At 41.3% G+C, this 24,304-nt stretch overlaps 1 protein-coding gene across 4 annotated transcripts in view; it reads left to right on the top strand.

The window, feature by feature from the left end:
- LOC115355085 (kinesin-like protein KIF21A) overlaps window positions 1–24,304 on the top strand; it is a 56,121-nt gene that overhangs the window by 7,951 nt on the left and 23,866 nt on the right. For all 4 annotated transcript variants that reach the window (XM_030045741.1, XM_030045739.1, XM_030045743.1 and 1 more), the window contains exons 2-7: window positions 14,204–14,426; window positions 18,870–19,052; window positions 20,927–21,076; window positions 21,812–21,946; window positions 22,780–22,944; window positions 23,712–23,827. In XM_030045741.1, the coding sequence (XP_029901601.1) occupies window positions 14,204–14,426; window positions 18,870–19,052; window positions 20,927–21,076; window positions 21,812–21,946; window positions 22,780–22,944; window positions 23,712–23,827 (972 nt within the window). The remainder of the gene's footprint in view (window positions 1–14,203; window positions 14,427–18,869; window positions 19,053–20,926; window positions 21,077–21,811; window positions 21,947–22,779; window positions 22,945–23,711; window positions 23,828–24,304) is intronic.

Raw genomic sequence — 24,304 nt, 5'->3', positions numbered from 1 at the left:
CACGTTGACAGCCACCGTCCTGCCTACCCTGCGACCTTCGACCCAGGAAGCAGTTGGAGCTGTGATCAGTGACCCGATCAGGAGCTACACTGTGGTGGCTGTTTGGACCCCTTGTTAGCTGTCGCCGTGGCAACCGGGCTGGGGGCGTCTTTTTGAGGCCTCGAGGGGTGCGTAGCCATGACCCTGTGAATGGCTTCCGGTCAGTCGGCCATGGAGAGAACTGGACTCCAGCCAAGAGAGAGAGAGAAAGAGAGAGGATGCTGAAATATTGAGTCAGCAGAACTCTTTCTCTCGGCCTCTTTTCTCGCTTTTGGCCTCCTTTTCCCGCTCTCTCGACCACCCTCCATTTTCTCTTTTTCCCAGTCTCCTCTTTCCCCCACCTCGCAGCCCCCCTCGTCTTCCACAAAAGCCTTTGTTGACATCATTGACATCAGTGCTTTGCTGTTTGGACAGCAGATGCTGAAGGACAGACAGATATTCAAGGTCTTTCTCGTATGTTCATATCAGCAGATTGATGTCAGGATCCTAACATATAAGAGCAATTAAAACAGGGAAAGACCCATCATTCACTGCAAAAAGGACACAAGTGTTGCAGCTGATAGTGTGTTTCTGGTTTGAACAAATGAGAAAATGAACATCTGTTTGTCTTAATTGGTCATCGAAGTTTCCACAAGAAAGGAGAATATTTACTCCGTCTTTGCTTTTATTTATAGCATCTGGGTTGGTCATTATTATTTGCTACGTCTCGTATTTGTCATGCTGACAGACATCCAAAGGGATGGCAGTAATTGCAGTCTGACGGCAAAAATATAGCAGCTGGGTCTGGTAGGCCGGGTATGCACTGCAGTTTTGGGCTGTCCCAGACGAGAGATGACCAACGTGGAAGAAACATGGCGATATCTTTTGTTGTGGCCTCAAAACAAAATATTAAGACGTTTTCTTGAATTGACTTGAGCAGTATGAAGTCTGCATGCATCAAACTTGATGCCGTACCCAAGTTTATTAGATCCATGTCACACAGTTTGGCTTGATAAACTCATATAAGATGGCTGAGATCTCACAGTCCAAAGGCGCCGTTCCTCAGCGGTCAGGAAGATCGTACAGAATCCAGCAGTTTCAGTGAAGATGTCCAAATTTACAGCGAGTTATCAGCAAGAAAATCAAGCGGCACCACTTTAAGCTAACAAAACAGTTGCTATACGTCTACTTCAGTGGCATGTCAGAGGTGTACCAAGCCTCTAAATCTCTACTATTGATCAAAAACTGCAGAAACTGAACATTTTTCGAGTGAAATTGCATTTAAATTGCAGGATTACGGACTCTTAACAGAGTTGTCTCCTAAGGCTTGAAGGTGATAAAACCATTCATATTGCAGGCTGTCAGGAATTGCTCATGTTCAGTGGCTCAGAGGAATCAGATTTCTGAGCTGATATGCTCCAGCAGATTATGTTGCCCTACTGAATTTTTAAGCAGCCTCAGTGATCTCCTGCAGGATTACGTTTTGGAAGCGAGCTCTCCCCGTCCCTGCATACATTACACGCTGCCCATTATGCTTTGCCTGTCCACTTGTCGTGAATCAGCGCAGCCGAGCCAGAGTGCTGAGTTTGTGCTCGGCCTCTCGCTGGGTGGAGGCTTGTTGGAGCTTGTTGCTTGGAGTACACCGAGGAGAGTGACACCGTGAATTGATGTCAAGTCCAACACCCAGACAATGGAGAGACTGTTACCAAACACAGAGTCTCGCTTTGCTGCTCACCATCTGATAGTTAGAAAAAACATCGTCTTGACTGATTCACTTTTCCCCGCTGTCCATATTCTCAGCCGCTGGAATCTAATTTGGTTTGACTCGCTGTTAATAAACCTGCATGTGTGGTGAAAGTCCCAACTGCAGCGATACGACGCCGCATGAAGTTTAAATGTTCGAAAGACGCTCTTAACGAGAGTCATGAGACCGAATCACAGGATGGACATGAAGGCATTTGTCTGTTGGTCACTTTTATGATGACGTCAGCATGCGACACACACACATGCACACACACACGAGAAAGAGTGAAACACAAGAGTGAAAAGTGAATTACGCCGGGCTATTTTCCTCCTTTCATGTATATCCTTCCATCATTTTATGTTTCTCCACTTTCCTCCTCTTGCTCAGGGCGGCCTTTAAACCCTGCTCAGTGGCATATTACACAACCTGTTCACACACACACACACACACACATACATATATCTATACACAGAGTGATACACCTGCTGGCTATTTTATTATAGAAGGGCCAGCCCGAGCGTTTGTGTGCATCTGTATGTGCGTCTTGTTACATAAAAGACACCATTGTGGAGCACCTGAGGGTTTTTTTTTTAACCAACACACACACACACCGACACACACAAACACACACAGGGATGTGAATTAAGGCAGTGGTGCGATCAGGTTTCCTACAGTCCCTGAAGAATAGAGAAGGGAGCTTTTCACTATTTCCACTGTTCAACAGCGGCCTTTGTAGAGTCAAAGAAAGATTGGCTGCTGTAATAGCTACCTGTGTGTGTGTGTGTGTGTGTGTGTGTGGGTGGTGCAGGGTTGCTCCTCATTAGCCTCTGCTATCTCCGGTCCACAGTAAAGGCTCCTCATAGGACTACATCCACTCACATCTTCATCAAAACACTCAGACATTCTTTAGCTGCTTAGCCTGAAAAAAAAAAAAAAAAAAACATTTTCAACACCGTTTCTGTGACGGTCGACTCTTGAAACTCTGGTGGCTCCCCGAGTGTGAAACACATCGCAAAAGTAGAAGACACAAAACTGAAAGACGAAACACGTCACTGAGGAAATACAGCACAGAAACACAGATCAGAACACTAAAATGTGTTTTGGGTTTCCTTTGTAATTTAGTGCTTTGGAGGATCATTCTAGTTTTGCATTTCAAGTCCAGGTTATCCTGCTAAAACTGTTTGACCCAGGACGGCGGGCGTTAGCAGCTCACAAGATGCACACTAAGTTAAACTGCTAGACATGCTAAATCCTGGTGATACTATTATGAATGTGCAAAATAAGGATGCTTTCACCTCTGGCTCGTTTGGAGCAGTTTTTTCCAAACCGGGAGCATTTCCCCCTAAAGATCAGTTCATTTGGGCATCTTTGAATACAGCGATCGCACTCATCAAACCCTGGAGCAATTTGTTTGCAGTGAGAATGCAATCCGACCCAACAGAACTCATGTTGAGGTGATCAGTGTGTCTGGGTCTAAATTATTACCTAATCAAGCTTTTCTGATGCGTCTTCTGAGAGGGAATTGTTGAGACAATATATCATTTCATGTGGGAAGAGCTGCAACCTTCCACTGAGGTGCATAAATCAACTTTTCTGACCTGTAAAATTGATCTACATTCAAAGTGAATATTCTGCCGATAAAATAAATAAACAAATACACAAAAATCTGTTACTGATTCTGTGTTTTCGGTGGCAATGTCATTTTATTCAAATACTGACTCTTTATTTATTTATTTATTTATTTATTCATCTTTATTTATGTTTATTTCCAGGAGTTTTCCTGCATAGAAATTCTGAGATGTAGGAGTATGATTCATTCATGCACATTGACGATGATGATGATTACTAATAAACACAGTTTCAAAAGGTATTTAATGACACTTTTTTTTACAGTCATCTGCCGTTAAATTCTGTCTTATGAAATATGCCCATGATGTTTAATGATGCACAGCGTTCAGGAGGTAAAGGGAGTTCAAATTGATTTTACTGAATTGACATTTGGACAGCGAGTGTTATGCATTTTAACGCGACTTCAAGAGATATATTAAAAATGCGGATGCTTTTTGTGGCACTCGTGTAATGAATGTGATTCAGAATGAGCCTGTGTTTTGGGTTATGGCAGGAACGGCATGTTGTAAATAAGTTATTTAACATTAGCAGGCAAAGTGTGTGTTTATATCCATATCCAAACTTGGGCAGAAAGCGCTGAGTCTGATTTAGTTCAGTTCCACTGCTTTGGGCGGTTGGAGGTGTTGTGATATTTGAACGGTCAGTGAGCTTTTGTTCCAAAACACAAAAACGCTGCCCAGAAAAATGAGTTTCTAAAAGACAGAAATCTCAGCACTTGGTCGAGTCATCGCTGAGTCACTGGTATTAATTAAGAGCCTTATCAGGGAGGCATGCCAGGGTCACTTTGTGCCGTATAGAAGCATAAAATCAAATATCTCAGAGTCTAAAACTATGCGATGAGGTCAGTGTGGTGAGTCAGCAGCGTGTGATGTGGCATCCAGGACTCTGCCTTGAAAAGACTTTTGTTGTCGGCTGCCTCGTGGGCGCAGATGTTCCTGTTTCCCTTTCTGCTGAATCACCCCGGGCCGTCTGACATCAGCGGCGGATTAGATCTGAGGTCGGCTATAATATGAAGATAAAGATCGCTTGTGATTAGATTGGTCAGGCGAAAATGAAACATTGGGGCTTTTGCGGTTGCCGTTGTGACCGTCGATGCAGAATCGTCAGCTGGGGAGCGAATCGATCGGGCGATTGTCAGGAAAAGTGATGTCAGCGTCAGGATTTGATTGGCAGGGTTTCGGGAAGAGTGATGTCAGCAGGTCTTTAGTCTGCAAGGTGGTGATGCTGGTGAATCACCTGCCTTTACCAACATCTCTCCTCTCCTCTCCTCTCCTCTCCTCTCTTGTCCTCCTTCAGTGGGATGATGTCGATGATGATTCATCTCTGTGCACCGTCGGGATCAGTTGCTCTCTGTCTGGCAATAATAACATTATTTATGTATGGTTAGGAAAGATTAATGTCTCCCCAGGAAATAACCTAATAAACTGATGTCTTCTGAAGCAGTAAACAACTAAATAAACTAAATATGACCCAGACATAACGGCTGGATGTAGGCAAATACACTGACTTAGCAGGCAAAGAAACTCACTTTTATTCTCCTAGCATCTTCAGCCCAAACTCAAACCCTCACTGATTGGTTCATCAGTTTTTACTAACCAGGACAACAACAACAACAACGGTGGCATCATGTGACCTTCATCTGGATCTCCCGCCTTTCAGCTTCAAATCTGAAAAATAGCTTGTGCACAAATACAAAAAAAAAACACGGAGCTCAACTTGTTTTTCCATTTATTTTTGGATTTCATGAAGTTATTTTACTGCGCAGTGCACTGCATTGTGGGGCGATAGAGTGCAGTAACTGGACACTCAAAATACTGAGCCAGCTGAGTATGTATGCTGTGGAGTATACTGCAAATTTTCATACTTCTACATACTTCTTCAACACACTGCGTACTCTAAACTTGGGTAGAATGAGTGTGTAGGATGCTTTTGGGCCTCAGCTTATGTTTCCTAATATTTTTGCAGACTTATCGCATGTTTTACAGTACGCATCATCACAGTCTCCCCACTGTTTTCCACTTCTACATTTATCAAACCTCAAGGGAGGTTTGGGCCCTAATGTGTAACTCTGTGTGTGTGTGTGTGTGTGTGTGTGTGTGTGTTTGTGTGTGTGTGTGTGTGTGTGTGTGTGTGTGTGTGTGTGGGAAGAACAAAAACACAGAAAGATAAGTCAAGCTCTGTTGGAGAATATGATCATAAGACTCAAGATTCTGTATTGCCGGGGCCGGTTTTCATCAGATTAGTTCAAATCAAATAAAAACAAATTGAATCAAATTGTATTTGTGCAGCCCACTGACTACATCAAGATGCAATGCAATACATTCTCTTTACATGGAAGAATGTGCTTTACGCAGAAGGGGGAAAAAAATCAAATCAAATGAAGTGTTTTAATAAAAAAAAGTCCCTCGTTTTGGGCATCACACCATCGCTGTGGACCGATTTTGTTTTAGGAACAACCAGAAGAGGCTCTGGCTCACATTTGGTTGACATTCCATTAATGCACAGTATAGATGGATTCTATAGTTTTTCCATTACACTGGATTCTTTGTAATCCTTTATAGAAATGGACAATGTCCCATTGAATGAACTGAATTAAACCTCTGACCGACCCAAAGCTAATGTTATTTCTATGAGTTTTCTCCAACTGAAAGAGAGTGACGCCAGGTCAAGTTACTGTGTGTGTGTGTGTGTGTGTGTGTGTGTGTGTGTGTGTGTGTGTGTGTGTGTGTGTGTGCGAGAGAGAGAGAGAGAGAGAGAGTCCAGTGCTCCTCAGTGTGTCAGTGTAATCGCAATAATGAGACCAACAGCATGAGCCTAACTGGACTTGTCACATGGGGCGGGGCTGACAGAGACATAGAGTATCTGTGTGTCTGTGTCTGTAATGTCACACACACACACACACACACACACACACACACACACACACGTATGAGGACTCATGAATGTGTGTGTCTGACTTTCATCTCTTAGGAGCGCTCAGTGAACTGTATCCCACCTCAGTTGAACCGAGTCCCCCTCCTCTGTCACTGAATTTAGCCGATAAGCCATTCAATAGCACATTAATGTATTCATTCATTCATTTCAATGTATTCATCCACTTCTTCGACAGGCCCTTCCTAAAATAATGTCTATTAACTGCATTTATATGGACTTGAGTATCCTGGTCATGATCGGGTTTCTGAAGTATCCCGTTTTGTTGTTGTTTTTCACCATATCCCGATTTCTGAAACCTGGATAAGCTCTTATCCCAGTGTTGAGTGACAGGGTTATGCCAGTTTGAATGCTCCGAAACAAACTGGATTTACATCTGATCCCGGCTTCTGACCGCTGTCGACGACCTGCGCAGGTGTGGTGGCAGCGACAGCCTGACAGCGGTCAAAGTGGAGGACATGTTTCATATTTCCTGTCACTCTCGTCTCCCATTGCTGGCATTAAGGTGGATGAGCCAAATCATCTGCTGTCATTTTCAGTAGTTACAGTCAAATTAAGTTAAGATGAACAGTTACAGAGGAACATCAGATTAACAGTTTCAAAACTGCCGATTTGTGTTGTAAACATCACAGGCGCCTGCACAAATAGCATGAAGCAATCAGCAGTACTTGCCATATTTGTCTACATTATATATGAATAATGAATGAATAAACAGATTTCTCTGTGTTTCATGTAAATGCTATACCCCGAAAATCATCCCCCAAAATACAATTTGACATTTAAAAGCTGACATCTGTTTAGTGGTGTGACTCAAGCTGCATTGTTTTGCAAAGTCATGGCACCAATGTTTAATTTGAATTTCAGGCATGCTGTAATATGTGCGCTCATTGACGCGGGCTGACCTTGACCACCTTCTTGTCGTCCAATGCAAGCTTGACTGTTTTTTTTTGGGGGGGGGGGGTTTAAGAACAAAAACAAACTTTTTAGTTCCCAGATGAAAACCTAAGATCCAGCATGTCATCATATCCCTGTAATCCTCCCCACTTCTTAAAACCGCTTAATATTTCAGGCAACAGGCTTAAAATGTCACAGTGGATCAATCTGGGGAGCAGTTATCGCACAAAGGTTTTCACCTGACCTTGGGCTGGGGGCATGTGTGTGTGTGTCTGTGCGTGTGTGTGCATGCACCTACATTGGTGAGTATGTGTGTGTTTGCCTTCGTGCATGCAGATGTGCAGCGTTTCGGAGGTGACTTTCAAAGTCTAGTGTTACAAGCAGGGGCGGAAGTAACTTATTTCATTTTACTCATGTTACTGCAACTGAGTAGCTGGCTTGTCATCAATGTCAGGCAATGCAAATTCAAATGACTGCAAAAAAAAAAAAAAAAAAAAAATTCTGCTGAAAGGTAAGCAGTGAGCTGTTTATAGTCAAGGGGCTGGAAACATTTCCCTTCCTTTCTTCTGTAGCCAAAAATAACCAACAATTGCAGCAGTTTTTTACACCTAAAAATGACAAAAACATACTATTGAAAGCACTATACAACTTATTACTGCATATTGTAATTAAAGTACTAGTCTAATTACATGCAGCAAAACAGCTTCCCAAAGAGAAACACGGTGTGTGTGCGTGTGTGTGTGTGTGTGTGTGCATGTTTAAGAAGTGGCGGGGTTGTATTTCATGGGGAAATGGGCAGTAAAGAGCCTCAGTGTGTCACTCTAGAAGGTGGATTAGAGTCCTAAGTCCAAAGTCTACACACTGTGCTAAAGGGCAACCTTCATTCACACTGTTTTGGGTTGAACCAGAGAGCGAGGGCGGCCAGACCATTATCCCAGCTGAGGGCACACACACACACACACACACACACTAATAATACACCAGCATGCTGCACCTCACACCTACCTTCGCTCCCTCACCTGTTTATGTTTAGCCAGGGAGTTTAAAGCCCCGTGGCTGATTTTTTTTGGACTGTATTCGTTGTGGGTGCATAGACGTCCAAATAATACCCAAAATACAGGCTCATTTTGCCGCAGTATTCATAAACACCATGAATTTAACTAAAGCAGGTACAGGGATTGAAAAAAAATCACACAAAATCAATGTGTAGGTGCCACACGCTGTCTTTTAACTTTTAACAGTTTGACTCTGTGACCTTCACCTGTTTGATTCCTGAGGGCATGAGATGTGCTGTTTGGGGTCAAGATGTGTGTGTAGGTTCTGGGATTAAAAAACAGCGTGCAACAGTTTTTCATTTCGGCCGTAGTTCCATTTCATTTTTCATGCGGTAAAAGCAGAACACATGAACTGCTATGTGTTGCTTTTTTACAATAAATAAATCAATCCTATACCAATTTGGAAGAAAAATCTTGGAGGAACTCCCACCTGATGTGGTAAACAGATGACAAAATGACAAGAAAATTACTCATTCCATAGTGCTAATGTGGTGCAAAGTATAAAAATAGAAGGTGCAGAAGAAGAAAAAAATGTTTTTGACACATGACAATGATTTGTTGACCAAAACAATTTCTGTTTCTGTTTCTTTTGAACTAGCACAACAGAGTCATTTTTCCCTATAAAATAAGAGCACAGACATGTTCTCACATTTGCATCACTGCCATAAACAAACAAGATCATTGTCAGGATTTGCAGCCTGTGATGCCAAAAATACCAAATATGTCTCTGTGAATTACAGCGAAATGTTTATAAAGTTACGCACAAGAGACGCTACATCAGATATGTGTAGATATTTTCAGTTTGATGTCATGCTGCATGCTGTTTTTAAATAATGGGAAGTTTACAAGAATAGGGTATATGTAGCATCTTTATGTGTCAAGTGATGAGAGCCCTTATTAAAAATTACACGTGAAATCACCAGTGAAATCAAACACGTGTGGTTTTGGAATGCATGTGATCTCATTTTCATGTTTTTTATGTTTTTTTTTTTGTTTTTGTTTTTTTTTCCACATGTGAACAAGCAACATGAAAAACACATGTGCTCCAAAATCACCTGTGGTTTATTTCACATGTGATTTCATGTTGTTTTCACATGTGGAAATTTTAGTTCAGAAGCCAATCACATGTGAAAATGCTAATTCCACATGACTTTATGTGACCAATTTTATTTTCACATGTGGGAAATTTCAGTCATGTGAAAATGGCAAATCATGTGAAAATGTCTAATTCACATTCACATGACATTGTTTTCTTTTCACCTGTGAAAAAATCAGTTCACGTGTGAATATTGCCAGTCACATGGGAAAATGGCAAATTCACATGTGGAATGTAAATTTTCACATGTGGAATGTAAATTTTCACATGTGAAAAGGCGTGTTTCACATGTGATATTTTTGTAAGGGAGAGAAAAATGATTGGTGGTTCTCAGTCCAGTTGTTATGATGAAGGCCGTCATTACCCACACAGATAACAGCTCTGTCCGTCTAAATATCGAGATTGACATCAGTGTTTTGTCTGGGACATAACCATTATGTCTGCTCTCTCTCTCTCTCTCACACACACACTCACACACACACACACACACACACACGCACACACACACACAGTATTTCTCCCAATTACTCTTCTACTTCTTTATCTCTCTCTATCATTTCCTCAGACTTTCCTCTCTCCTCTTTAGCCGACCCCGCCGCCCTTGTGTATGGAGGATGCTGGCGACGTCGCAAGAGTCAATACAAACACACCAAACACTCACACACACACACACACACACACACACACACACACACACACACAGAGGATGTGTTTGTTCATTAACGTTGCATCACCAGCGTTGCGAGGCGAACTCACCCGGGAAGACATGAGTGGTGATTTATTATAAAACATTTACACTCCCTCGTTCTCTTGGCTTTTCCTTGGAACGAGTAGCCATTAGATGTGTTATTTAATTAATTTATTTGATCTTACCTCATGGGATTGAATTTGACAGCCCATCAAAGTGTTTTCTCTCTTCTTTGGAGCACATGCTCTGAGGAGCTAAGCTGCTTTGTCTCATGTGCTGTACGATGCCAAAGCCGTCATCCCGGTTACTTCCATCGCTGCGAGCAGCAGTGAGTGCTTCCATTGTTATTGTGGATTACAGTAATGGCTTGTGTGTCAAGTTTTGGGAAGGTGGCCAAAGAGATTAACGTAGATTCACTCCTGTAATGCCTGAAACCATCCCACCAGTAAACCAGAGTCTCCTGTAATGACCTAAGCCCTCCTACTGTTACACTTGTAGCAGTTTCACCTGGAACAACCTCAAGCTTTTTAGCATTTCTCAGTGTTGAAGTCGATCTGGAATCTGACGTGACATCATAGCTTTGAAATGATCTGTAAATGGCAAAAACTCTGAAAAGATTATGGAATTTTTTTTTTTTTTTTTTTTTTTTTTAGAAATTCAAGGATTCCAGTTCTACTATGTTGATTTTACTGTGCTTTCAGATTTTACTGGTTTGGAAATGTCACCTTCTTATCAAAATATTCTGCAGTGATTTTGCAAGTTCAGACAAAGTCATAGTTTAACTCATTAAAGCAGACGGTGCCTCAAGCTGCTGAAATATCCCAACTTACTCCAAAAATGCACATAAAACTAACAATAACTAAAATTGTGATAGACAGCTTGACAATTTTACCATGCTATCTGTGCATGTAAAAATAAATAATGCATAACTCCCAGTTGATCTTGCTTGAGAGAGCATTTTTTTGTGTGAATATCAGATTTTATGGGCATTTTGCACAGTTATCAGATGCATTTGTGATTATATTATGAAATGCAAGACAGGATACTTTTAGCTATTGAGGGTATATTTATCCTTTGTATATGCTGTTGCCACTAGTTGTATGGTTTTGCACATATGTACTTCACCAGTACAGTACATTTGCAGTATTCTCATAACAAAAAATATCTCTTCTCCATAGCTGCATGATCATAGTGATAAACAATTCCCTGATAAAACTCTTAACATTAACCATGACCTTTTCCTAACCTTAACCAAGTAGCTTCAGTGGTTAATGAATCCGACCAAGCAGACGGAAGTGGGTAAAGTTATATATGAGTATTTTCTTCTGTTCAGACAAAATCAAGAGAATGAGCTGTTCATACCTGCTTGACAGTTTCGACTGTTACATCGGATGGCGCTTCTGAGGAAGACTGGAGACACAGTCGAAACTGTCAAGCAGGTATGAACAGCTCATTCTCTTGATTTTGTCTGAATAGAAGAAAATACTCATATATCGCAATAGAAGACAAAATGAACTTAATCAGTGGGTAGAGTGGCTACTGAGCTAATGTAAGCAAGCATTCACGCATGCACAAACTTGAACAGTCACATGATGTCGACGCAGGCTCCACCACACAAGTCTAAATGTTGACATGCAACTTATTCTGGCATTTTTGACGATGCTTTTTGCAAACTATTATTTTACGTAAAGACAAAAGAGGACAGTGTAGGCCTACTGTTGCCGTTGCAGGACTGTCTGTCCCTCCCTGCTCTCCTCCAGCCTCCGTCTCTCTGTCCCTCCCTGGCTCTGTCCCCTTTTCTCATCGGGGCTGTAATCCCAGAGAACACCCGCTAAATAACTGGGATCTGATGTCACACACACACAATGACACCTCTGTGGTCCTCTGCTACTGTAGCCCCACTGCAGTTTACAATGCAGGCATTTGGCAGACGCTCTTACCCAGAGCGACTGACCGTGAGTGCCACAGCGAAATAAGTGAGCGTTCCTCAAGCGCCGACGGGTCAAGCAGACAGATAGTTCAGAGTGAAAACATCGCTGGCTTTTTTTTTCCCGTTTGCTTTTCAGCTCTCTTTTCCATCACAGAGACTTTTTCAGACTTCCTTTCATTCACTGCTTGTATAGCCTCTTGCTGTGATGGATGGAAGAGTCTTGTTTTTGTTTTTTTTTTTGTTTTTTTACACACATATGCAAAAAAGGCCCAAATGCATAGACGCAAGCAGAATGCCTATACACAACCCAGGCTGCATGCAAAGTGCCACATGCTCAGACACACACATGGTCAGCACCTGCCGGCATGCAGCAAACAATAGCAGCCATTTATCACGATAATGTCCTGGGACTCTCAGGTATCTGGGCTACCAGACTGATCTAACTGGCTTCATTGTGAGAATGTCCCTCAAGAAATTAATTTGTCATGTCAGGACATTAGTTCAGATGAATTTCCACAGTTTTTATTTGTAGTGTGTAACCAGTGTTTTTCAATATTTTCCATAATATCTGAAATGTTCCCCTTGATGTTTTGCTGTTCATTTTCCGTAATTAGTTATTGCTGATTTTATGACTAAGTGGTTCCAGTGTGTCCCGGGTCTGCCACTTGTCCACTTCCTCTTCAGGTGGACAGTGAGTGCAGTGATGAGCCAAACTCTGGGTGGAAGAGAAGCATCATGGGAGGAAATGATGTCACAAGACCGTGTTTATTTGAATGAAAGCAAACACAGTGATTCCTTAATGAAAACCAGGAACCAGGGCGGGGACTGTTTACCCAGCGCTGCCTCTCTCTCTCTCTCTCTCTCTCTCTCTCTCTCTCTCTCTCTCTCTCTCTCTCCCCCTCTCTCTCTCGCTCTCTCTGCTGAACAGTGAGGGCACTGTGTATCGTTCCTGTGGGTAGTGTGCTGGCACTGCGTGGTCTTACACACAAACACACACACACATGCACGCTTGCACACACACCACAGTAGCAGCACTCATCTCCTTGCAGCGTTGTGAAAAATATTACCTGCCCTCAGCTGTGCTTCATTTTCACCATCAAGTGCTTGTAAGACAAAAATCAGCTCATATGTACAACTACTCATGCACGCCGGTTCTCTCTTTAACACACACCCCCCCCCCCACACACACACACACACACACACACACACACACACATCCATATACCAAAGTGTCTAGTGGCCTTGAAAATCCTTGAAAGTTTGTCTTAAAACTGGATATATAAATAAAAAAAATACTCCATGGCATATAGTCTCCAATCTATGAAGAAAAAAATCCTAACTCTTTGCTGTAGATGTGGAGAGTCCAGACTCCAAAAGAATTATATTGTACTAACATCACACGAGTTCGGAAAATCATTTTTAGAAATAAATCCATACTCCAGAATTGAGATAATAGTTTAAACGAGTTCATAAATAAGACAACAATGTACAAGCTGTGTCATTAATATTGAAGTAATTTTGCTTTAACTCCTGGGGTCAGAGTTTGATTTAGGTGCGATTCCACCTGTTTTACTACAAGAAATCTGAATTGGAATCCTAACTCCAAAATATGGACTTGCCCATCCCTATTTTCTTGATTAGCCTAAAGGTTGCTGTGTTTTTTAATCTTATGATGCAGCTCCACCAACAACTGCTTCTGATTTTTATAGAAAAGAATTTGCTTAGGAGTATTTTTGTGTTTACATAATATCCATATTTTCTTTCCCGTTCTCCAAAGTTCAATTCTCATTTCTTTAGCCATAAGCAGTTTTCCTGGCTTTCCCTATATCTTTGAAAATGAATTAATGGCCTTGAAAGACCCATTTTTATTCAAATATTGCACACTAATGCATCAGTATGCATCAGCTCCCTGGGCCTCTTCCTGTCCAAATTATTATTACAATGAGAATTTGGCCAATGTCATGTTTCAACCTAAACCACGCCAAGCTTCAGCTCTCAGATTTCACCAAAACACCTGGAAAGTTCCTTAGATATGTTGTCCAAGTGAGTGTGGCATGAAAAACACACAGTTTCACACTCAGTCACAACTCGCGGGTCATGTTGTGTAATCACACCAGTTCATATTGTGACTCCTGTAATCAAAGAGACAGCAGTTAAGGAATATTTTCTTTCCTTTACAAGCTTGACAAGTCTTTCTTTCTCTCTCTCTCTCCACCAGGATTCGTCCTCAGTTGGCCAAGGAGAAGATTGAGGGCTGTCACATCTGCACGTACGTGATGCCCGGGGAGCCCCAGGTGTTTCTGGGTAAGGACAAGGCCTTCACCTATGACTACGTCTTCGACATGGACTCCCAGCAGGAGGCCATCTACTCGCACTGCACCGAGAAACTCATCGAGGGCTGCTTCGAGGGCTACAACGCCACCATCTTCGCCTACGGACAGGTGGGCGAGGACACACACACACACACACACACACACACACACACACACATGTACAGACAGACACATGTACATGGTGTCACAACTATTAATGTCATAACTTCCCTTTAATGTAGTGAACCATGAACACCATCATAGTTTGCACCTAGCAGTCTAACAGCTCCAGCGTTGTTTTATGGTCATTCATACAAAAGTCACAAAATTTTATCTACAGGTTTGTGTTCACAGACATGAATTTTCCTTTTTTTTCTTGCACATGGACACAAATTAAATCTGTGTCCATAAATGCATAAGTTTAGGAAAATGTAATAGTTAAGGTTAGGGAAAGATAATGGTTAAGGTTGGCAAAATGTCATGGTTTAAGTTTGTAAACGGTCATGGTTAAGGTTAGGAAAAGGTAATTGTTAAGGTTAGGAAAACTCCAAAACTTTTAAAACTATATCACAAAATGCCATGAGACTAATTTTCCATCCATATACCTATCATACTCACATTAATAACTTATTCCATGCAACTACCGAAAATGTTACTGCAGTAATGCAATCTAGTATTACAATAGTAACTTTTCTCCTCATTAGAATAATGATTATGATGTTATTAGGTTTACTACATTAAGAAGACCATAGTGATTTGCATTTCAGAAAGCATAGTATTTTTCACCTGCCTTTCTATAATGAAATAAACGCAATAAAAAGTTATAGTAAAGGTGGGCAACTTTTATGCCATCACTGGGGAATTCAATCAAACTATTAAACTTGTTAACTGTTAAAATAAACTACACACTTTGAAACACACTGCATTCATTCTTATACGTGAGTTACATTAGTACAATGGTATTAAATCAAGTCTATACTCGTGGTGTATCTACATGTTATGAGATATGCCATGCAGCAGCGCAGTGACATTATCTTAGTTACACACACACACACACATACACAAACACAGATGTGCACAGTCAAATGCCCTCTTTGGCTCACTCTGCTTGTCTTGCATGTGAAGAGATGAAGGTTATGGCAGCAAAACTGGCATCATGTTGAAGCGCACACACTCGTGGACTCATTCACAAACGCAGGTGGTGATGTTCGCGGTTTGGATCGCTCGAGGGGAAGGAGCTTCGTCCCGGGTTCCAACATCTCAGGATTTACGACACGCCGCGTGTGATTTGGAGTTTCATTTTAGGGCCTCGCCGCCTGTCAATACGCTATCAGCCGGCGTGCTCCGACCTGCTCGCACCGCCGCAGGTTTATATATTTATAGATTAGCCTGAGAGCAAGAGAAGGGGAGCTGATTGCCCAATCAAGGCAGCATGTCTGCGGATTGCCTCACACCGTACCAGGCCAGGAAACGAAACCACAAAGTCAAAACACGTTTCAGGGAAATTAAACAGACGGCACACTAACCTGCCCTCAGTATCCCATGAAAACAGAATATACAACTTTCAGGCTTTTCAAGTCAAAAATAGGAAATGTGAAAAGAGGCAACGGGCCAGTTTGATATTTAATTTTTTTCTGATTCGTGTGACCCTTGATGTAGTTTTGCTAGCCTTGATCATCAATCATGGTGAGTTTCATCGTGTTTAGAGAAACTAAACGCTCGAGGAAGACAGCATGACAATCAGAAAAATCATTAGGATCTTCCAGGCGTTGTAGCTTTATCTAAAAATCATATTTATTCTGTAAAATTGACGGACGGTATTTTATAACTACAATAGGCCATTTGTGATGTAGCTTGCATTTTGTGGCCCGTTTTGATGTTTCCTGGTCAGTTGGGTAACTGGCCAGTCATAAATCATGTGACGTGATTCCCAGTGCAGCTGCAATCCATTTTCACAGCACAAAATGTTTCAAAACATTGTAGTAAGCATCTATAATTAATTGGAAACTGTCACCAAGTGCTGTCTAACACGCTATAACTCGGCCTGTCAAGTGATATTTTGTTAAACCGATTTAATCACAGAGTAATGGTGGATTAATCATGATTAATCACATATTGAATTAATGTTGCACGCTCACCCTGTCAGTGCTGCATCGTGTATTTTGGAAACAATCGCTCTAATCTTATCACATTAAGGTCCTCCAGTTAAACATGATCTCCTTATATATGCAAAAATATTTTGAAAAGTGTTAAGCCTTAATTTTAAAAAAATAAATAAATAAAAATAAAAAATAATGGAAAAAAATTCTAACCCTAACTCTGAGATAAATATTTAAAAAATCAAAACAACAAAAAAGTTTAAAAAAAAAAAAAAAGAAAGAAGAAAAGGAAAAAAATTAGATTAAAAAAAAATGTTTCAAGTTTGTTTAATGCTTTTTCATCGTGTTTTTAGATGAGAATCTGTGCCTTCCAGTAAAAAACTGCATCCTCATTCTTTAAGTGGCTACTTTAACCCCAACCCGAGTATTTACATGAACACTGAAGACATGTTGAATTGGAAAAAGAAAGAGAGAGAGAGAGAGAGAGAAACATTTCAGTTCTTCTGTGCTTCAGTTCCTGTTGAACTTCAGCAGCTAAACTTTCTCTCCTCCGCTCTGTTCATTATTCTCTCCTTACATTGTTCCTCCGCTCCTTGTCTTCCTGTCAAAGAGCCTTTCACAGGGCACAGCAGAGGGCTCACACGCACACACACACACAGACACACACACACACACACACACACACACACACACACACGCATAGGCATGCACGCTTACAAAAGCACACACAGGAGTATGAACACATATTTACATAAGCGAAGAGACACAAATATATATAAAAGCACACACACACACACACACACACACATATACATATATACTCACACATATAGGACTACATGCACAGACACCGGAGCTGGTGCGCACACACACACACACACACACACACACACACACTGCAAAAGGAAACATGCACAATCACAAATGCACAGGACCACACACAAACATGTTCACACAAAACACACACACACACACACACACATAAACAGCACCACACACATGCACAAACAGACACAGGACCACACACATATTGTGCACACAGACACACACACACACACACACACACACACACACACATACAGGCGTGCACAGGAGCACAAATGCACAAACATACACAACCATGGTGAAACACAGGTGAGGTGACAAAGGAAGAAATACACAGTGACTCTCTCATACAATTGCACACACACACTCGTGCTCACACACACACACACACACACTAGTGCACACACACACACACACACACACTATCAGCGTCCCTTTCAGGGGTTCCAGCAGGGAGCAGAGGGGTGACGTTTGTAGTTGAGCCCAGTGTTGCATTCCTCCTTGTGTCACCATGGCAACTAGCCCCCTCCCCACCAACACACACACACACACACACACACACACACACACACACACACACACACACACACATGCACCCCAGTCTCAGAGACTCCTCAGTGCAACATGCATACTGATGATGGTTTTCTTGACACCATTTTTTTTTCACATTTCAGTTCAACTTCAAGACTTTATTTTTCACATTTTTCTCTGATTGGAAAATGTCTGAAAGATTTGATGTATTTGGCTGAAAATCAATTTTTCCAAGGATTTCTGCTTCTATTTATGAGAATCTTCAATGAAAACAGGGCTGGCTGAATTATTGCCAATATTAATTAGATTTTTTTCTTTGTTTGAATGATATAGTACGACACACTATTTTTATTTATTTTTTAAATTTTTTAAAACTTTTTTTCAGTGTTATCTTTCCATTCACAATATAAAGAGAGAATTTGAGAAATAGTATTGGAGAAATCATTTGATTTTATGCGATTTTGCACAGATATTGCAAAATAGATTACTCCTTGTAATTTTCTAACACATATTTTTGAACTGTTGTCCTTTATTATTTATGGCTCCAAAACAACCTACCAAAAAATAAAAAATAAATAAATAAAAAATACATGCAAAGTCAATAACTAATCAATTAATTACTTAATGTATTTGACAAAATAAATGCATCTTACATGCAGCTTAAAGGGAGATTATTGTTATTTTTATTGCATGTTTCTCTTTCTTTCTTTTTTTTTTTTTAGTTGTTTTGGTGTGCATTAGTCTCCAAAGCACTTTGAATTGAAATTTGATTTGTTTGAAAGACGCTATATAAATAAAATTTGATTTATTGATTGATTGACTGCATCCATCAAGAGACAGCCCTGCAATGTCACAACTTTTGGCATTTATCATTTAGCAGATCAGCAGGTAGAAAATCATTACTGATACATTTAATAACACATGTTGAACAGTACACATGGATTTTTTTACATTTTTTTATCCAGCTCAACATGTGAAATAACCCTCTGGCTCATCTGCCAACCACATTCCTGCCATATTTTCCTGAAAAAATGTTACAGCAGGAATAGATTTTGTTCAGCCAGGTGGGTACGGTTGTGAAATAGCTGCTGTGTCTGTCGTCTCCCCCGGGGTGCAGACAGGCTCGGGGAAGACGTACACCATGGGAACCGGCTTCGACGTCAGCATCGGAGACGACGAGCTGGGCATCATCCCCCGCGCCGTCAACCACCTGTTCAGGGGCATCGAGGAGCGCCGACAGGCCGCCAGCGAGCAGGGCAGGCCTGTCCCCGAGTTCAAGATCAACGCACAGTTCCTGGAGGTGCAGAGGCGCACGCACACACACACACACACACACACACACACACAGAATGCTGGGAATGTTACTAATGTGTCTGCACAGATACAAGTATGCAGACACACAGATTTGCTTTCAGATTTGTGCTAACATAATTGAAGTGATAGAAAATAAAAATGAACAAAATTATAATGGAGTGCATTTGAAAAGCTAATACTTAACCCTCCTATTATGTTTGGGGTCAATTTGACCCCAGCCAATGTTTAACGTGTCTAAATAAATGATTAACATCTTTTTTGTGCTTCATATTTAATGATTTTTCCTAATGTAATGGGTGTTACTGGGTAAACATGAAATTCACATGATGATATGTTTTCAATGTCCTGTACACACTTTGTATCGCATTGGTTATAAACAAAAATGTGTACTTAGAAATCATATAAAGCCATTAAAACACCAAAAATTTATATTTCTTTCCAATTTTAGGTCAATCAGTGAGATTTTATGGTGATTTGCATATTTTTCCATAGTCGCGTAATAGGAATCCTGGATGTATAAATGGGGGTGGGAGGAGTTATGTTTTATTTAAAGGACTATTTAGGTTGTCAACAAAGAAACATAAAGTACCTGACACATAAACTTTGGTAACAATTTTAGTTATAATAATTTTGTGGAGGTTTAAACTGCTGGGGTCAAATTGACCCCAAACATAAAAGATTTTCGTAAATGTACATAACAGGAGGGTTAAAGTTACTATTTACCATTAAAAAAAGTAATCTGAGTACTTTAAGCTATTAGAAAATAAAGTGTCACTCCCACAGTTGCAGAATGAATATCCGTCGATCAGTTCACTCTGTCAAATCTTTATCAAACCTTGAAAGTCCATTAGTCCACTCGATGGAGCCATAACAAGCAGACAGAGAGAGGTCAAAGGTCGGTGAGGGGTTGTCAGGGTTTTGGGGGCGTTAAAGCAGCCAGTTGACCCTCCAGTCATTAAACTGTCATTAGTCCCTCTCCAGTCAGCTCCTGGCTTTATTTTTAACCACCAACAAGCAGCTGGGAGAGCAGCAGCTGAGAGACAGACAGACAGAGAGAGAGAGAGAGAGAGAGAGAGAGAGACAGGAAGGGGGGAGAGGGAGGAATGGGAGAAGGAAGGGAACAAATGACAAGGGAGGAAGAGAAAGAGAGAAGAGCTGATGGGGAGGTGGAGGAATTTAGGGAAGAGGATGAGGCAGACGTGATGGATAAAAGATGAGGGCGGTAAGAGCCAGAAGTGTAGCAACTGATCAGCCCTCTGTCAGATAATGTCATAACTTGTAAAATGAAATGTAATCTGTTAGAAATGGGTTGAAAATGTCATTAAACAGTCAACATGGTGGATTCCCAGTTAATCTAATAGCAGTGATGTGCCAGTTCCATATATTGTGACTTATCCTATCCCACGTCATTTTGCCATAAGTGCCATAGCCACACCAGTGTCACATGACAGATGTCACATGATGGGCATAATCGTTCTGCATTTGTCTTTTTTTCTCTTCTGGAACATATAAAGGACCATCATATATTTGTTTAAAAAATAAATAAATAAAAGAAATAAGGAAGTTGAAAAAAATGAAAAATACATGGATGCAATTGACAGCTGGCTAGACACATAGTTACCCTTGATGTTTTTTTGCATCAAGTACCTGCTTCCTGTTACTGGCCAAATGATCAGTGCATCTGTAATTAAATGTTTATTCATAATACTTGAAATCATTTTCTTTATCCTTGATGAAAATATTTACGTCAGCCTGTCCCTGCTGTTTTATCCTCTGCCTTTCTCTCCTCACCCCTCTGTCTTTCGTCACTTTGTGTTTCAATTCCCGCTCTCTTCACCACCTCTCCTCCGTCCTCTCCAGCTGTATAACGAGGAGGTGCTGGACCTGTTCGACTCCGCGCGAGACATCGAGGCCCGGAAGCAGAGATCCAACATCAAGATCCACGAGGACGCCAACGGAGGCATCTACACCGTGGGAGTCACCACTCGCACCGTCACCTCCGAGGCCGAGGTCAGCCTCGCCGACACACCCAGAGCCATTTCTCGTTTTTATGCTCCAACACCGCCTTTTGCCACTGTTTGGTCTTCTTGTCACTATAGAAAGAAAACATTTACTACCAAAAAAGATTAAACACTGCTTATTAAACAAAAGATTCAACTTCTAGCCCTGGTTAATCCTCATATGAAATAATTCAGTCGTTTTTATATCATCTTCAGGTGTCCTGTAGAGTGTGTTCATGATCAAAGTGACAAACAGCAACATTGCAAACAGACTAAGAGGAAACACACAGAAACACAGCCACTAATAGTATCCCTATAATGCAATCTTTTACATTTCATAATGTTTGAAACATAGAATTAAGTTATTAGAGCTTCATTTAGCCTGGTATACCTATTATTTAGACAAAGCCACAGTAGCTGTAAGTCATATTGATTATTAATGTAGTTTGTCACCTTTTAAACTTGTTTCAGTGCATTCTCTGATTGCCAGAAACTCCAATAAATAAATGAATTAAACAATGAATAGTTGAATATGCACATTTTGTCATGGTTGGTTGGTTAAGTCTGCTTGATTTCTGCTTATGCCTTCTCTCTCTCCCTCTGCCTTCCCATCCTTCCCTCACCGCCCACTCTCCCTGCATCTACCTTCATTCCTCCCTCCCTCCCCTCCCTCTATCGCTCCGTGTTCTTATTCCCTTTCACTCCTCCCTTCCTCTCCTCCTCCCCTGCGTCTCTCCTCGAACAGATGATGCAGTGTCTGAAGCTGGGCGCTCTGTCTCGCACGACCGCCAGCACCCAGATGAACGTCCAGAGTTCGCGCTCCCACGCCATCTTCACCATCCACCTGTGCCAAGTTCGTGTCTGCACCCCCGATAACAACGTACGTACTGTACCACACCGCGCTGTTGTCTGGGCCCTGCTGGAAGAAATGCACTCACACATTGGACGACTTAGCCCTGGATTTGGGTTAGGTTGTGGTTCAGGGTTACTACTTCATCAGCTGCACATTTACAGTAAAACTTCATTTTCACACTCACTGTGCTGTGTTGGTTCATATTCATAATTAGTATTAGTGGACATTTTCTCCTCTCTTCACCCTCAGACACCCTTCTAAAATGAACAATATTACAGTGAAATGACATTTAAAGATTTTTCTGAGAAAGCTGACGCTGGTGTGCCTTCCTCATAGCAACCAGGACCAAGATTTTATTTATCTGAACATGTAGGAGGTCCAATGTGCATAAAAACGGGTAGCCATATTAAGTATGATTGGGTAATATATGTAAAAAGAAAAAAAAAAAAAAAAAAACTGTCTCAGCATATGTCTTCAAATGCACATTGAAAAATGTTATTTACTTATTTCTTTTATTATTTGTTCATTCACTCGTTCTTTTTTTATTTGGATATTATTGGCCCATTTTTAGCCTAAACCCAAAGAGTTAAATAGAAAAGATTCAATCAAAGTAGTGTAGGATAATCACAGGAAAACGAAAAATCAAGGCCTTGTTGTTCTATTTTAGTTTTAAGTGTAAAAATGAAATAAAAATCATTTTAGGATCAGCGTTTCCCACTAAATCAGTAGGCACAAACACAGTCCCAAGCATGGCTGAGCTCAGACCGCACACCGCCACCACCTTCCCTCAGGACAGAGAACTGACAAAAACATGACCGCATGATGTCAGCCTTTAACGCTTTGTCTTCTCTCTCCTCCAGGACAACGCGACAGACAACCGTCTAGCTAACAGCCCCGAGATGAACGAGTTTGAGACGCTGACAGCCAAGTTTCACTTTGTGGACCTGGCCGGCTCGGAGAGGCTCAAGAGGACGGGGGCGACCGGAGACCGAGCCAAAGAAGGCATCTCCATCAACTGCGGGCTGGTGAGGAAGCAGGAAGCCCAGCTCATGTTGGAGTCTGAATTTTTGCATTTTCTGTCAGTTATCAGAAGGCAGTTAAAGTGCAGTAAAGGCTGGAGAAAATTAGATTTTTGCCTGGAAAGCTGCTGCAAATCTGCTGACCAGCTGGGAACATCTGGGTGGAGAAAGTAGAAAACACCCTCTTCACCAGCTTTCCAAAAACAAATATATAAATGTTTAATTATGCTTGTAGTGCAATTAGATATTCTGTAGTTACATTATCAGCCAGATGAAATTTGTTTTTTCAAGGCAATGCTTTGATCATGTAAAAACTCTATTAACTTACTGTCATCCATCCTCCTCACTCACCAACATCCACCTGTTGTGCAGATCAATTTGTAGGAGCAGGAGAGCACCCTGGTGGCCACAATATGAACTACACCTTTTTTTTAATTCTTATTGAAATCAGTTGTGTTTTTTTAACTTTCATTTACCATGAATATGTTGATTAGAGACTCTTAACTCTGTTCCAGCATTGCACATGTTGCACATGTTTATACTGTATTTAGACACTGAGCAGTATGACCACAATGCCCTGCTGTTGGACACCGAGCTGCTCGACTGGTATAGTAGGTGGTTAAAAATCTTGCCGGAGTCTGTTGACGGGGTGGAGAGCGTTACTAATTCACGTCCCAGCCAGCCCCAGAATTTGAACCATTCCCAGACCCGCCTCTTGATAATCCTTTCTAACTCCTCTTTTCCTGTGTTTTTTGCTCCCTTCCCTCCCTCAGCTCGCCCTGGGAAACGTCATCAGCGCTCTGGGAGACAGGAGTAAGCGCTCCACCCATGTGCCTTACAGAGACTCCAAACTCACACGGCTGTTACAGGACTCACTAGGTGGCAACAGGTCTGTAGGGCCCGCTCCTGCAAAGAATCACAATCACTTTGAATTTCACCTAAAAAATTCTGCATTCATTTAATCCTTCACCAACTCTAAAAAGTCTCATTATTCTGCAGACAAAGCTAAGAGTAAGAGGGAAGTATTCAACTGAGATAAAAGCGTCAACATATCCCAGGGTTTATTATCTGGTGGTGTTGTGTTCTCACTCCACATTTGTCTTCATAATTCAGCATGTGTTTTTACTGAGCGCTTATTTTGACTTGATAAAACCAAGCAGCCGTTTCTGGGCTTGTGTTGTGCGAGTGCATTGGCTGAGCTCACAGAAACTGAGCTTTAAAAATAAAGAGTAAAAAGTGTCAAAATAGACGCCTCATTTCATGCATTTGCAATGCATACTGTGTTGCAAATGCGTGTCTGTGTCACAAAGTAGATATGAATTAGTTTATTATTCTGGACCAAGCATTTGCCAGATAATTTGTTGCA

Source organism: Myripristis murdjan, chromosome 23 (assembly GCF_902150065.1).
Source record: "Myripristis murdjan chromosome 23, fMyrMur1.1, whole genome shotgun sequence".
In the NCBI taxonomy this organism is placed as follows: Eukaryota; Metazoa; Chordata; class Actinopteri; order Holocentriformes; family Holocentridae; genus Myripristis; species Myripristis murdjan.
Note: the sequence above shows the minus strand (reverse complement) of the source record. Positions and strands in the feature narration are given on the sequence as shown.